The 15142-nt window shown below is 47.9% G+C and overlaps 1 protein-coding gene across 1 annotated transcript in view; it reads left to right on the top strand.

Annotated features, from left to right (window-relative positions):
• The first annotated feature begins 209 nt into the window (after window positions 1-209).
• The window catches only part of Slc18a2 (solute carrier family 18 member A2), a 35285-nt gene continuing 20352 nt past the window's right edge, over window positions 210-15142 (top strand). Inside the window, exons 1-9 of the mRNA XM_021151277.2 lie at window positions 210-295; window positions 596-728; window positions 2261-2612; window positions 11978-12036; window positions 12299-12382; window positions 12614-12706; window positions 13443-13532; window positions 13623-13666; window positions 13745-13805. Coding sequence (XP_021006936.1) covers window positions 608-728; window positions 2261-2612; window positions 11978-12036; window positions 12299-12382; window positions 12614-12706; window positions 13443-13532; window positions 13623-13666; window positions 13745-13805 — 904 coding nt within the window. The 5' untranslated portion in view covers window positions 210-295; window positions 596-607. The remainder of the gene's footprint in view (window positions 296-595; window positions 729-2260; window positions 2613-11977; window positions 12037-12298; window positions 12383-12613; window positions 12707-13442; window positions 13533-13622; window positions 13667-13744; window positions 13806-15142) is intronic.

Genomic DNA, 15142 nt, shown 5'->3' with positions numbered 1-15142 from the left:
CAACTCCCCCTCCCCTCCTCCACTGCAGACGTCCCCAGAATCCGATAGGGTGGGCTCGTGACCACAGCAGCCCCAGCTGCGGCCCAGAGGCAGCTCTGGGTGGGCGGAGGCCAGTATCCTAGCTCCCCCCTCTCTGCCCCCTCTCAGCGCTGTCCGTGACGTCAGAGCCGGACTGGGTAAACTGAGCAGGGCTCTGGGGCGCTGAAGCAGAGGAGACTGAGCAGCGGGGACGCACGGACTGAGACCCCGGCAGTGTGGAGCTATAACCCTGCAGGCAGTCGCAGGCGAGCCGGAGGTACGCGAGGTTGGGGAGGACAGAGAACCCTCGGGGATCCTCCACGGCAGCGGGCGGACTCCGGGGATCCCGGGACTCAGGGTGCGGCTGGGAAGGGCAGCGTCCCCGGGTCCCAGGTCTGGTCCCCGACGGCAATAGAGGCGCGCTCGCTCGTGGTGACTCTGGGACGCTATCCCAGCGTCTGAGGGGAGCGAGACACTCCCTGTCGTCCCCGCCACCGCTGGTGGACGAAACTCCTTGTGCTCCGGGTGGCGCGGGACCCCTGACCGTCCCAGGCACTGATCGCACCCGCTCCCACAGCAAAGCAAAGCTATGGCCTTGAGCGATCTGGTGCTGCTGCGATGGCTGCGGGACAGCCGCCACTCGCGCAAGCTGATCCTGTTCATCGTGTTCCTCGCGCTGCTGCTAGACAACATGCTACTCACCGTCGTAGGTACGTATGGCTCGGGAGTGCCAGCAATCTGTGACACTGGACCTAGCACTTCGTCCTTAGCTCCTAGCACAGGTCCTCAGGAGCCCGTCCCTGGCACTGGGTCCCCAAGACCTTGTCCTCATCATCTACAGCCCAGGTGACAGCGTCCCCTGCCCAGCGCAGCCCCAGGACCATGTACCTCCTCCCAGGAAGCCTGTCCTCCACACCCCATCTCACTTTATCTGAGCAGTTCTGTCTGCCCAAAAAGTTGAAGAACGTGCTGTGTAGAGAACAAAACAAAAACCCATCCTTGAACACAAGCCCTCCTCGCCCCAACTCCTGGGAGCTGCAACTTGTGGGTTCGTTATTCCCGGAGGTCAGGTCAGACCCTGTGACATCCGATAAGGCCCAGAAGTTGTGTTTCCTCCTGATAACTGAACTGCCTGCTTCCCTTTGTCCACTTGTACGGAGATGAAAAAGATTTCTGTCAAAATGAACCAGTGTGCTAAGCTGCTGCTGCCCTTTAGGACTTTCAGTGGCCAAACAGTTGGTAGACCGCTGAGTGAGCAAGTCGCCATCTACCCCTGAGGTAAAGCACCCTACATCTAAGAGTATTTGTTCTAAGAGTGTTTTTGTGATGGAACTGGGACTCAGGGACAGCACAAATCTCCCAAAACGACAGGTTAGACCAGATGGTTCAAAACCAGGCCCTTTAATCCTTCAAGCTGAAAGGTATTCCACATGCTCTTTTTGAAAACCAATTTTCAGTGAACAACAAAAAATATATTGGTTTTCCTCAGACCCCCAAGCGGTGAGTCACTTCCCCCTCCCCACTTGCAGAATCTGAGAGCATCTTACTGATGTTTTCAGCTCTGGAGAGTCAGCTGGGGTTCACAGGCAGCTGGGGGTCCCAGTTGTCCTTCATGTTTCTCATGTGCCCAACCTTCTATAACATTACCACTTTGCTTTGCTGTGATAGAAGTCTACGGGATCCTCGAGGAGTGCTGTAAAATCTGCAGGTCAACATAGAGTTGCTTGGTTGAGAACGCCCAGTTTATCACCAGCTGTGAGGGTTGGACTTTTTTTTTCTCCACAGTACATAATGAAACTTAGACGTTTAATGAAACTTAGACGTCCGTTTCCTTGCTTTATCCATTTAGAAGGCAGTTGAGCCTCTCTGACCCCGGGTCAGCACTGACTTATTTCAGTCGGTGTTTTGCCTTCTATCATATTTCTCTGAGGGAATGCTATAATGAGAAACCCTGTAAATGACAGACATCTCTGTGGCTAGTCACGTGGGCACAGCTGCTTACCCCATGGGCATGGTGGGACCCTTGGCATCCTTTCTCTCTCTCTCTCTCTCTCTCTCTCTCTCTCTCTCTCTCTCACACACACACACACACACACACACACACACACACAAAGCAGTGTGAAACTGTTGCAGCATGTTTCATCTTCTGGGTTTCATTTGGCTTTTCACACAACCTCACTTTTGATGGCTTTTGTCAGAAAAGGTTCTGATGTGCCTCTTCTCTCCCTGCCCTTGTCCCTAGTTCCCATCATTCCCAGCTACCTGTACAGCATTAAGCATGAGAAAAATACTACCGAAATCCAGACTGCCAGGCCAGCGCTCACAGCCTCCACCTCTGAAAGCTTCCACAGCATCTTCTCTTACTATAACAACTCTACTGTGTTCACGGGGAATGCCACAGGGGGCCTCCCAGGAGGGGAGTCACCCAAGGCTACCACCACACAGCACACTGTGACCAACACAACTGTCCCTCCTGACTGCCCCAGTGAAGACAAAGACCTTCTAAATGAGAATGTGCAAGTTGGGCTGCTGTTTGCCTCCAAAGCCGCTGTCCAGCTCCTCACCAACCCATTCATAGGACTCCTGACCAACAGGTAGGCTGTGTGTCGCAGATGGAGCGTCCACACCCCTGTATCCTGCTGCTTGCTCATCAGCTGTCAGAGTGTGTGGAGAATTGGTGGGCAGTTGGCCAGAGAAACCCATCACCTGAGTCTGATGTCTTCATCCTCAGTGACAGAATCCCATATTTACTCCATATGTCCTTCCCTCTGTTGCCTTAAATGTCTAAGATAGGAAACGTGACGGAAGGAGGAAAAAAGCATGGGTTCTTCTAAACGTGTGGTATATAAGTACATGGGCTCTTCAGTGATCCCAGCCATCAAGGTTGGATGGCTTTCCACCTCTCCTATTGCTTAGAGAAAATTAAGGTTAGGGCTGGGGCTGTGAGTGTGTGTGTGTATGTGTGTGTGTACACGTGTGCACACGCGTTCACGTGCCTGGCATATATGAAGAAGCCCTGGGCACTCTTGACAATAATCTCACACTCAGAAGAGAGAGGCAGGAAGATAAATTCCAGGTCATCTTTGCTATACAGCAAGTTTAAAGCCAGCCTGGGCTACATCCCCAAACAAAACAAAACAAAAAGCACAAACAAACACACAACAAACAAGAAAAAGAAAGCTGAAAGCTAAGACGCTTTGTTTTAGGATTATTAGTGTGGTGAAGGACCTAACAGCTGCCCAGGTGGAACATGAGAGAGATCGGTGACCCTGCTGTGTGAATCGAACTCTGAGCTGACGTGAAGATTAAGGGCTAGAACCTCTCCTCACTGTTGGTCACTCCATTTTTTTCTACATGCTCCACGGGAAAAGAATGGAGACTGTTGTCTGAGAACCCAAGAGGCTGACGTTAGTTTTGAGTTAACCTGGAGGCTATGAATTGCTTGGCATCTTTGTCTCTATTGCTGGCAGCTGTCCTGCAAGTGTTCTCCAGCCAAGGTGGCCTGGGTCTGCCTTGTGCTTGGAGACTCTAAGCCCAGAGTACTGGGCTTACGGGCAATTCCTGAAGATGTCAGCTGGGATGAGTGAGAGCTAGTGGAGTGGCTGATCCAGGAGGAGATGAAGACAAGTCTAGGATACAGGTAAATAGTAGTCTAGCCTGAGCTACATAAGCAAGATTCTGTCTCTTTTTTTAAATAGTAGACAAGGGAGTGGCCATCATTTCAGGATCATAGCTGTAACACAGACCAGAAAAAGCAAAGACAAGAGCTTGGAGAATGAGGTGATGCTAAGAGCAGGGAGGGGTCACAACCTGAAGCTACAAGGTCCCCAGGCCTAGACCAGAGACAACTGGGTGTGACTATGGAGCCAGTGAGTTATTTCGGATCCCAGAGGCACAATGAAGAGTTTGAGAGCCGAGCAGTATGGATCAGGAATGGTCAGATCGTTTGTGGGATACTTTGCAAGTGGAAAATGTGGGCCCAGTGCTGAAATGTTACAAAACCTCAAAGATATCAACTGTAGCACAGAACTAAATAAAGTCCAGAGAGGGAGGAACCCCGTGCTTCTTTCTGGTTCAGGGTCTGTGCACTAAGGAACCCTGGGGCGACCTCAGAGCAATCAGGGAGGGTATGGCAAGTCTTACCACTGGGTGCAAATGTCTCCCCCTAGCACCAGCTGCGCTTGGGCATGTAGGCTGCTGCTGCTCTGCTCACAGGGTGGCACAGGGCGCTCGATCCCTGTGGACTGGGTGCTGCCACTGAGCCTGTATTAACAACCCAGGCTTCAGACAGTCCTCCTGTCTTCTGAGCAGTACCGCATGGCTTCCATACAAAGCATGGTAAGCAAATGAACCAGGCATGGCTGATTGTGCACCCACAGAGAAGCCCCATTATGGAGGTGACACTCTGCTGCTCCTCTGTTCTCCAGCACAAAATCAAACAGAGCTCAGGAGTCAAAGGCTTGTTTCTTTTCTTTTTCAAGACTGAGAGCACTTCTTTAAATGCATCTGGTATAATTACAGAAAAAAAGGCTCAGGGTTTTGTGCTCTGACAGAGCAAACAGCTCGAATGCTATATGGGAAAATTGAGGACATTATCGTAATAATGCCCTGCCAATCACTTGGGCGGGAATGTGACTAGTCACTGGGTAGTACTTAGCCAACTTGCTGAAATGAGGCGAATATTCCAGTCCTCCAAATGGGAGCCACAGACAAGTCGCTCTTTCAAAATCCCAATCTTGTTTTTATGTTTTACTTACATCTCTGAGAAGCAGCTTGTTAAAGTTAGTGAGACCTTTCCCTCTTAAAAATCCCCTAGAGCCGTACAGCTGAGGCTCCTTAGGCTTGTGTCTCAGACTTTCTCCCAAGAAAAATCCTAATTTTGCTTTGGGGTTTGTGAACTGTAGCCTGTGATCTTAGGGTGAGCCATCCGGTTTGAAATTGAGCTAGAACAAAGCCCCCGTTTACCCTAGCTATGCATTAAATTTAAAAAGTGATTATTTATTTATTTATTTATTTATTTTTGTTTCTGGTGTTGCCTGGGAACACAGAAATGCAAATGTTTTAAATATTGACGAACACAGAACAATCAGGTGAACTCTGTTCTCCCTTCAAAATGACTGTGGTTTGTACATTTTTTTTTTTTTTTTGAGAACTGTTTAAGCTCAGGAGGTGCAGATTTAGAGACTTGCTGTTCCTCAGGTCACTCACATGCTCCACTCTCCTCCATGGTTCTGATGGAGACTAACAAAGAGGGACAAGTTCTTTTGGTGGCTCCCCCACTCTCCCTGGAAGGCACTGCAGTTTTGATGTAATTTGTTCGGATTTCAGTTACCAGCAAGAAGTATGAGTCACATTTTCAGTATCGTAAACAAATGTGTCTAAACCTGCATTTTAATATTGACAGACATGTTTCTGACTAAATGTCATGCCTAACTCCCATTTTGTATTGTAAGCATGCACGCCTAAATGGCACTGAACGTCAGCTCCTGGATTCCTGGTGAGAAGGCCGTAAGAACAGTCTGTAGACCTTATCAGAACCCTTTGTGCCACTCCTAGGATTTTAGAGGTAAAGGGGGTTACAGCACACCAGGAAACAGTACTCACACACAACCATGGCGTGAACAGCCTGCTGGTTAGACAGACAGATTGCATTTCTAAGATGTCCTGTTTCCCCCTCCTATTCTTTCCCACTGGCTATGATACAGTTTCTAGTTTTAGATACTAAAAAGAAACAACAAGGGTATACAATTGTTACTCTTAATCGGTAAAGGCACATTTTTAAATCTGTGGGTGGAGAACTTAAACACTAAAACAGCCTGATCCTTTCCCACCTAGACCTTCCCCAGTCTCCTTTCAGCTTCCAGTGTGAGATGGTCCAGGCTTAGATATTCCAAAAGATGTGGGGGGTCTCTCCAGCCTGGCTGGTAGGAGCCCTCCTCTTTAATACCTACCTGTGTTAGCTTAAGATGGACCCACTGTGAGCCCAGATAACCACATTGCACAGCGTCCACTCACACTTCTGTATTCAAGACTAAAATGTTGGGAGCACAGTGGCTTTTGTGTGCTGAGACAAGCTAACAGGCTGCTTGGCTGCTGCTTGAAGTCATGGGATACTGTCTCATACTGAATTTTGAGAACACTTTAGGGTGACCATTTTGGGCAAGGCTTGGGTAAATGTTTTTATTCTCATTTTATTTATACTCGGGCTACTGTATATTCACTGTCACCTTGTGATAGGATGGTAAAGGAAAAATGCTCCATTTTGGAGCGTGCACATGGTTTTGCATATCCAGTAACATTGTCTAACATCTCAGGGGCTTGGTCCATTTCTTTCGTGGATATATTCACCTGGTTTATTTTATAACTCCAGTTGAAATGTTCAGTCCATAGTAGTAGCTATGTATCAAAGGAGACAGCAGGATTCTGAGAGTGAGTTCTGTCATTGTTTGCACTAAGTGACTTCTACACATGTATGTACGTAAATGCTCTATACAGACAAACGTTATGAAAACATCATTACCTTTTTTCTGTCACAAATCAGGAAAGGTATGCTCTTTGTCTGCTTCTCCATCTCTCTCCTTTTACACGAGAAGGTTTAAGTTCAGATGCTAAGCATGAGTAGTCCTCAGTCCAATCGTAGCTGGTCTGTCTTCACATGTTCAGCATCCGCTTTAAATAGTAGTTGCATCTTTAGAACCAAGAGCTGTTTCAAGCCAGCAGATGGCCTGGGAGCAGCAGCCCCGTGCCTGGGAGGGGCTCCCTTCACTTCCTTCTTAGCCTGTCATTGTCTGGGTGGTCTGCTTTTTATCAAGCTAGTGTCAAAGGCTTGATTTATTCCCATAGTTACCTAGTATATTTGAAAAGCAGTTGTTTTTCCTCCCAGATCTTAGCAGGAAGCCACAGGGCATGGAAGCTTTCTGAAATCTTTCCCTTTAGCGTCAGCCCCTTGGTCTGAAGTAGGCTTTGTAGAAAGCACTGACCTTTTCAGCTCATCTGCAGACAGGGAAACCAGCTGTTTGAGACAGGGATCTCCCATCCTAGACATCACTGGTACAGGGAGGGTGAAGGACAATGAGCTTACAATGGGCTTCTCACATGGAAAGCAGAAGGAACCAGGAATTAGAGCATGCTCCTGTGAGCACGGGGACTCACACATAGGCAGGTCTGGTGTTCACACAGGTCCTCGTACACATGTAGCCCAAACTCCAGCTGACTCAAGGGCTGGACTTAAGGATTTCATTTCATTTCCTAAATACTGAATAAACTTCCTGTTATAGCTGAGTGAATTTGAGATATTCCTGTTTCTTGACATTAATTTCCTGTTGTACCTTTTAGGGGTGTGCAGAGATTATTATAAGGGAGGCTGAGCCACTGCTGGTGACAGATCGAGCTCTACAGCATCCGGTTTATATCTTATTCTTATTTATATCTGTCTTCTCTTGTCATTTACAGTGACTGAGGGGGCTGGCTGTGCTATCATCTCAGCAAACTGAGAAGAGGGCCTCTGTTAGTTTTTCTGGTGAAAAGGGATTTAGTAGCATTACAGAATATGTAACAATTGTCAGACAGATGTGCCCGTTAGGGTGTTTTGTTTTGTTTTGTTTTGTTTTGTTTTTGTCAATTGGACACAAACTAGAGTTACCTTGCAAAAGGAAACGTAGGTAGAATTGTCTCCATCAGAACAATCTGTGATCATCTCTGCGGGGGTATTTTCTTGATAAGCGATTAATGTGGGAGGGCCCAGCTCATGTTGGGTCAGCATTGCCACCTCTGGTGCTTTTGGACACGAAAGCAGGCTGAGCAAGCCATGGACAGCAAGTCAGTAAGCCATATTCCTCCTTGGTTTCTGTCTCTGCTACTGCTTGAGTTCCTGCCCTGACTTCCCTCCGTGATGGACGATTATTGAGAGCCAAATGAACCCTTTCCTCCCCAAGCTGCTTTTCATCATGGTGTCACACAGCACTAGAAAGCAAGCTGGGGCATTGGGGTTTCTCTGCTCTCTGGCTTCAGGATCACATCCATTGTTCTCAATGTTTTCTGAGGGAATCAATATATGATTTTTAGCGACATTCAAATTGGATGAATTGTTCCCTGGTGCTGTATAGAGGATGACTGTGGTGTGGCATGGCTCACTAGGGGTTGATAGTGGGCCATTTGGATATAGGCTTGCTGAATCAGATCTAGTCCTGCTAGCAATGCTTTAACTGAGATGGCATTGTGTTGAGACAAGAGAGCAAACTTAGCCAATTATGACTCATGTCCATTTAAGAGAGTCCCTGTCCATTTAAGAGACAACGTGGGGAAGGAGGAAGGCTCTTGTGCCACCTCCTCTGCTCAGTGACATGAGTACAGACAGCTCTTCTCCTGAGGCTGGGTGTGGTATGTATACAGAGAAGAGCTAAGAGAGTCTGAGGGTGGAGGCCCACAGGGTGCTCATTCAGTCATTCAATCTTGTTTAACTGAGCACCAGCAAAGGATGTTGACAAGGTGACTGCACGGACACTCTGCCAGCAGCTTGGCCAGTACAGAGTGTGGAGCACATGTATATTGGGCAAGGAGAGGAGAGCACCCCAGCCCAGGTGTGTGCACAGCTTTTGGAGTGTACAACTGACTTTAGTGGTTTAGGGTCTCCAGCTTGACCATCCTGTCATCCACTCACTACTTTGCTAAAATCCCAACAGGATTTTAAATAGACAGTAGCTGCAGTGTTGCTACAAACAAACAAACATAACATCATAATAGCTTCAAGCTTGGTGAAAAGACCCAGGTATAGGCACAAAACCCTGAGTGAGGTTTGTAATGAGACCCTGTATGCCAGTCAGCCATTAAGATCCATTGTCCCTAGGACAGCAGTGAGGTTGTCAGCAGCATGGGCTGGGTGCAGACACCACCCCCTGTTGTAGAGCTGCCCAAACGCTTACTCAGAAGGGGTTGGGATTTTTATTTTTAAGATGTATTTATTTATTATATATAAGTACACTGTAGCTGTCTTCAGACACACCAGAAGAGGGCATTTGATCTCATTACAGATGGTTATGAGCCACCATTGTAGTTGCTGGGATTTGAACTCAGGACCTCCAGAAGAGCAGTCAGTGCTCTTAACCACTGAGCCATCTCTCCAGCTTGAGGGGGTTGGGATTTTTGACTTGTACACAGAAAAGAACTTCAGAATGAGCTGGTATAAATCGACATAAATTCAAGCTTAATAGAAAGAGAGATAGTCAGAAGAGATAAGATACGCCTAAGCGGGGGTGATACATTGGTTCCTCAGGTACCCTGGCTAGGATGAGAGCCGAGAGGGCAAAAGCTCACTAGTGTTGCATAGGAAGGTAAGATGTTTATACTGGGGAAAAAAATCTTCTCACCTTTTGTGTGTGTGTGTGAGGTTCCCAGACAACGTGAGGCTTATGTCTGGAAAAGGAGTAAGACCACTGCTGCTTTCGAATTCTTGTTTGAGATTCCCTTGTATAAAAAGAGCATTTTCTCTATGTAAGCAACCTTCAGGGCAAACGTTAATCGTGGTGGAATTGACTCTCAGATGGTGAGAGACTTTAACTGGATTCTGCCATTAAAGGTTCCTTTCCCGTCTCACTTCTCTGTAAACTCCCTTGTCCTACTAACTTACCTTGGTAAACCCACCACATGAATGTAGGCCTGTTTCCTAGCTTCTCTGAGCCAGTGTTGGCAACCCAAGAAGTATGTTTATAAGCCAGCTACTTGAGGAATGTACTGGGAGCCTCAGGCCACCAGATTTCTCATTCCCTGGGTACAGTCACCAGCAGAAGGATCTCACAGGTTCCCATATCCTGAAAGGTGACCTGGGCGACTGGATAGACGGCAGACTAGTGTGATATCACTAGGGGTCTAATAGCTACGGAACAAGCTGTTGTGTTTTCTCAAGTTTTGTCTTGAAACTACCAAGAGCTTCTACTGTAGTCAGCAGAGGGAACACAGATGTCTTACATGGTTGCAGGGATGCTCATGGGGGCCCAAGGGCTCCATAAAAGGCAGGTCGCCTCTAGGAGCTCACTCACAGAACACCTTAGCAGAGATGCTGAACATTAAGTTTTGTGAGAGACTGTCTCAAGGGAATACAGCAGAAAACGTTAGAACAGGACACCTGACATCTTCCTCTGGGCCCTCTGTGGGCACACACCCCCCCCCCTCCACACACACATACTACATACCAACACACATATACATGCACATACAGGCACAAATTACACAAACACACAGATATCACACACACACACAAATCATACACATATACATATAAACCACACACACACACACACACACACACACACACACAAATCACACAGTCTATGACAAAAGAACTGTTAGTAAGTTTTCACTGAAAATCACATCTATAAATTCTGGCTACCCAATGATGTGGTCAGATTTACAAGGAAAAGCCCTGGCCTGGAGGACATAGCTCAAGTGCAGTTAGCTCAATGCTATTTGACAAGTCACTTTTCCATGTCTTAGTTTCCCCATCTGGGAACTGAGGAGGTGGTCGACTGCTCTTAGGAATTTACGGAGCTAGCTGTGTGGCTGCTCATGGGGCTGGGTATAAAACCTTCAAATGAAGGTGCTCATGGGACACTTTGGGTGTCGGTCTAGACTAGATGAGCCCTTCCATGTAGTCCTGGACTTGGCATACTTGGTTTTCTTCTTTCTAGGATTCATTTGGTTCCTCTCCAGGTTTCTGGAATTTTAGGCTGGAGGGAGAAGAGGCCTGAGAAGCTGTGAACTTTTCTAGGTTGGGAGAACTAGCCATAGGACAATAGCTTAGGCAGGGCTGGCTTTACCTCCAGGGCAGAGATGTGTGGATGCTGCTGTCATGCTCCAATGCCAACACAGCAGAGGGAAGAAGAAAATGGAGCAGAATGAAGGAGGAGAGGCTGGAGAGATGGCTCAGTCAGTTGCCTTCTGAGCATGAAGACCTGTGTTTGGTCCCTAGCATCTATGTAAAAACACTTGGCCTGGTGACTTACCACTACAGTCCCACGGTTGAGGAGGCAGATCCTGGAGGACTCCTGGGGCTTGCTGGTCAACCAGTTTAGCCTACTTGGTGAGCTCCTGGGCAGTAGGAGATACTTCGAAGGAGTAGATGATATTCTCATGGATGACACCAAAGGTTGGCTTCTGACCTCTGCCCACCCCCATCCCCTCCCCCACCTGCACAAGGGAGCAAATGAAGCATTTGAAACAGCCTTTTCTTTTTTTTCTTCAGGTTCCCTGGTAGACAGTTAGTTACATATGGATACCTTTCTATACTCAGGTTCAAGGTGTAGCCTTTGTCTCTCTTTGGAAACCAAAGGAAACTCTCCTGGGGTTGGAGGGGGGAGGGCAGGGTGGGGAGGGTAGGCATCTAACCAGACACATGCCTTCTTGATACAACATGGCCTGGTGCCAGAATCCTCAGTAGACACAAAGCAACTTGGACTTAGACTTTTGGTATAAGGCACAAGGCTTTCTAGTGTGGTCAACAGGAAGGTTGGCTTTAACATTTCGATTTCTAACACATCTTAGATGTGGTGCTGCTATGTTTCTTGCCCGGTGACTCACTTGATGGCCTTTTATCAAAGCTATGTAAACTGCAATTGTCCCTTTGGGGGACTTCTAGCAAATACTACACTAATGATAATAACAATGATGGCAGAAATGGGGTTTTTGTCTTTTAGATATGTTTGGGGTCACTTGCCAATATTGTGTTAACATTTATTCCAGAGAAATTTCCATTCAGAGTGGCAGCCCATAAGTGTATTCATACTCTAAGACAGTCAAACACAAAAAAGGTCACGTAGGAAGCACCGAGTATATGAATTTTCAGACAAGTCGACAGAACACTTATCCAGCTGATCCCAAATGAATCACGGCTGGAGAATCAATATAAAGCCTTACAAAAACAGCCGAGTCTGGCCGTCACCAGACTCTCTGTGTTTGTGTCTTTCAGAATTGGCTATCCAATCCCCATGTTTGCTGGATTCTGCATTATGTTTATCTCAACAGTTAGTAAGTATCTGCTATTTGCCCTCTGCATGCAGGTCTCGGAAGGAGCCCTGTCTCCAGTCAGCTGGGAATCAGACTAAATCTGGGGGAGGAGAGGATGTACGGGAAGCGGGTGGGGGCTTCATGGATCAGCCCATAACCTCAAGTATAGATACACTCATGAGTTTAAGGGAGGGTTCCAGAATCACACACTGTTGGGACATCCCTGTCCTGTAGGCAGGGGCATGACCTTGATATGAGGGCCTGGGCCTGCTCTCTTTGGCAGTGTTTGCCTTCTCCAGCAGCTATGCCTTCCTGCTGATCGCCAGGTCCCTGCAGGGAATCGGCTCCTCTTGCTCATCCGTGGCTGGTAGGCATGAAGACATTAGTGGGTGGGGAGCCCAGCTGGGGACTTATGTGTACTGATGCAGGAACCAGAGGTAGATGGGGGTGGAGGGAGGTTTTTGCAGACTGTGCTCATCTTCCTATTGGGTTCTGCTTGGCCTCATACTTCAGGAAGATAGCTCGCCTGCTTGGGGTCTGAGGGAGAACGTTCTTAGTACTCCCCAGAGTGGGGACACTAACTGGATCTTCTGTTTAGGGATGGGCATGCTGGCCAGCGTGTACACAGATGATGAAGAGAGGGGTAACGCCATGGGGATTGCTCTGGGGGGCCTGGCCATGGGGGTGTTAGGTATGTACTAGTCACTGTGCAGGTGAGACCCATTTAGGTTCCAATGATCCTTGCCCATTGGTCCTGGCCACACTGAGCCCACATTCCTATGGACAGACATCTAGCTCTCCTCTCTGTGTTTTTTTTTTTTTTTTTTTGTCCCCATGGAGCTTTTGGGAAATGGTGGTCAGAGTTCTTGAGTCCCCTGCAGGAAGGATCTGGTCTCCAAATTTCCTAGGCTCCCTGGCCTCTGTCTCCAAACTTCCTAGGCTCCAATGTCAAACACAGGATAGGGTAGGACAGTCTGTCAAATCTCTTCCTCTAAAAATTCTGAGTTACAGTAGTCAAGCTTCTAGCCTTCTATATCTGCCGTGACACCTGTCCCAGTTGACATCCCAGGCCAGGGGCCATGTACTTTCCCTGAAGGAGAGAGACCTGGGCCTTTTCCTTTGTTCTGGAACCAGTGGTTCCCATGTCTGCTGGTAGCTGGATCTGTGGACCCTCCTGCACAGAACACAGCTCTTTGGCTACCTCTGTTGCTTCAGGCCTTTGGCCTTTGAGGATGCTTTTGTGTGCTCTTCGCATTGCTGAAGAAGTTGAAAACATTCCTGGGGAGAAGCTCAGCATATTAAGCTGAATCTAGGGTGGGCACCCCAGGTCTTTTAGGGAACAAAGCATACGAATCAAATGATGGTTCTCCGATGGGGAGAGGTACCCATCTACCAAGGCTGTCTTGCGAATCTTCCTCTTCCTGTAGTGGGACCCCCCTTTGGAAGTGTGCTCTATGAGTTTGTGGGGAAGACAGCTCCCTTCCTGGTGCTTGCTGCCTTGGTGCTCTTGGATGGAGGTAAGTGACCATGGCCTTGACCTCTGTGATGGCATATGTTCGGGCCACATCTGCTTTCCAAGAAGGGTCATCTGTGTTTCCTCCTTGTAGCTATTCAGCTCTTTGTGCTCCAGCCATCCCGAGTGCAGCCAGAAGTAAGCAGCTGGGAGTGGGAGATGAGGGCCCAAGACTGGCCCAGGTAACTCTTTCTAACCCCTGTTTTTGCATGACAGAGTCAGAAGGGGACACCTCTAACGACCTTGCTGAAGGACCCATACATCCTCATCGCTGCAGGTAGGGCCCTTGATTTCTTGAAGTTAAGGGTAGTTCTAAGGGGATAGATGGAAACACATGGTCAGAGACATGGGATGTCCTGCATCATTCTCTCTTGTTTCTTGCCTGTGTGTTAAAGGCCATCACTACTTGGCTTTGAACTTTCTGGAAGGGCTTGCTAGCCTCACTTCAGGTGTCTCAGGTGGGTGTTTAGTCTGTAGGAGTAGGGACTGAGAACTGAGTCCCAAAGGGCATCTCTGCTTGCAGAGCAAGAAGTTGTGACTTTGGACTTGGGGTCTGGATGGACTAAAAGAAAACTCTGGGGTTCTGTGGCTCTGTCCCAGAGGAGGCAGTTCACTTCCCTGCTGGGCCTCAGCCTCTTTTCCCAGTGCCTAGTTACAAGGCTGAGATTAGCTCTGGTGCCAGGGAGGGAAAGGGCCTGGCTGCCTGTCATAGGTACAAGCCTACAGTGTAGCTCACCCTGGAGGAGCAGATTTATCTAAGCAGGGCTCCCAGACTACAGGAAAGCTGTAAAAAGTATTTGAGACAACTGGGCCTGGTCTTATGTACATTTATATTCATCCTTTTCAACGCTCCAAGTTGGGGGCTGCTGATATAGCTCAGTGGATAGAGTCTGTCTACTGCACACAAGACCTGGGTTTGCTCCCCAATACTGCATAGACTGGGATTGATGATGCACACATGTAATCTCAGTATAAGGTCATCCTTGGCCATATAGGAAAAACCAGCCTAGGCTATACAACACTGTGCCAATAAAAAAATAATAATAAAATAAAATAAAACAATCAATCAAAGCTCTGGGCTATCCTTATTGAATCCTTCTGCTGTGGGATTTAGCCAGGGCAGCACACAGGCTCAGGTCTGGGAAGCTAGTACCCCAACCTCTTCATGCACTGGGCTCTACAGGTGCAAGGAGCCAAGGTGGAAATAGGGGCATGGGAGGATGAGGTTGTAACTCCTTGAACTTTGAGCACATGGGCAGTGTAGCCTAGGCCCTCCCTGCTTCTTGGAACCTCAGTGATGAGAAGACAATCAAAGATATACCCGACGCTATTAGACCAGCCACAGTTTCTGTGTTACTGGTGGTGGCGGAGGGAATTAACAGTGAGGCAAATGGGAAGAAGAGTCCAATCATTCATATGTTCTGCTGTTAAATGTCACCAGGAGTGAAGCGCGCACACTGTCATCATCATGATTGCACAGTTTTCTTCGAATTTGTTCTAGCAAATTGCAGGCTCCGCAGAGCATAGCACAGGAAGCTCCCAGAATGGTGGAGGCTCTCTATTTACAAAGAGGTTGGTTAGCAGATCAACGATGAAGACTTGTATGGATGTTCT

This window comes from Mus caroli, unplaced genomic scaffold (assembly GCF_978045245.1).
Source record: "Mus caroli unplaced genomic scaffold, Mus_caroli_1 scaffold_20, whole genome shotgun sequence".
Taxonomy (NCBI): Eukaryota; Metazoa; Chordata; class Mammalia; order Rodentia; family Muridae; genus Mus; species Mus caroli.
Note: the sequence above shows the minus strand (reverse complement) of the source record. Positions and strands in the feature narration are given on the sequence as shown.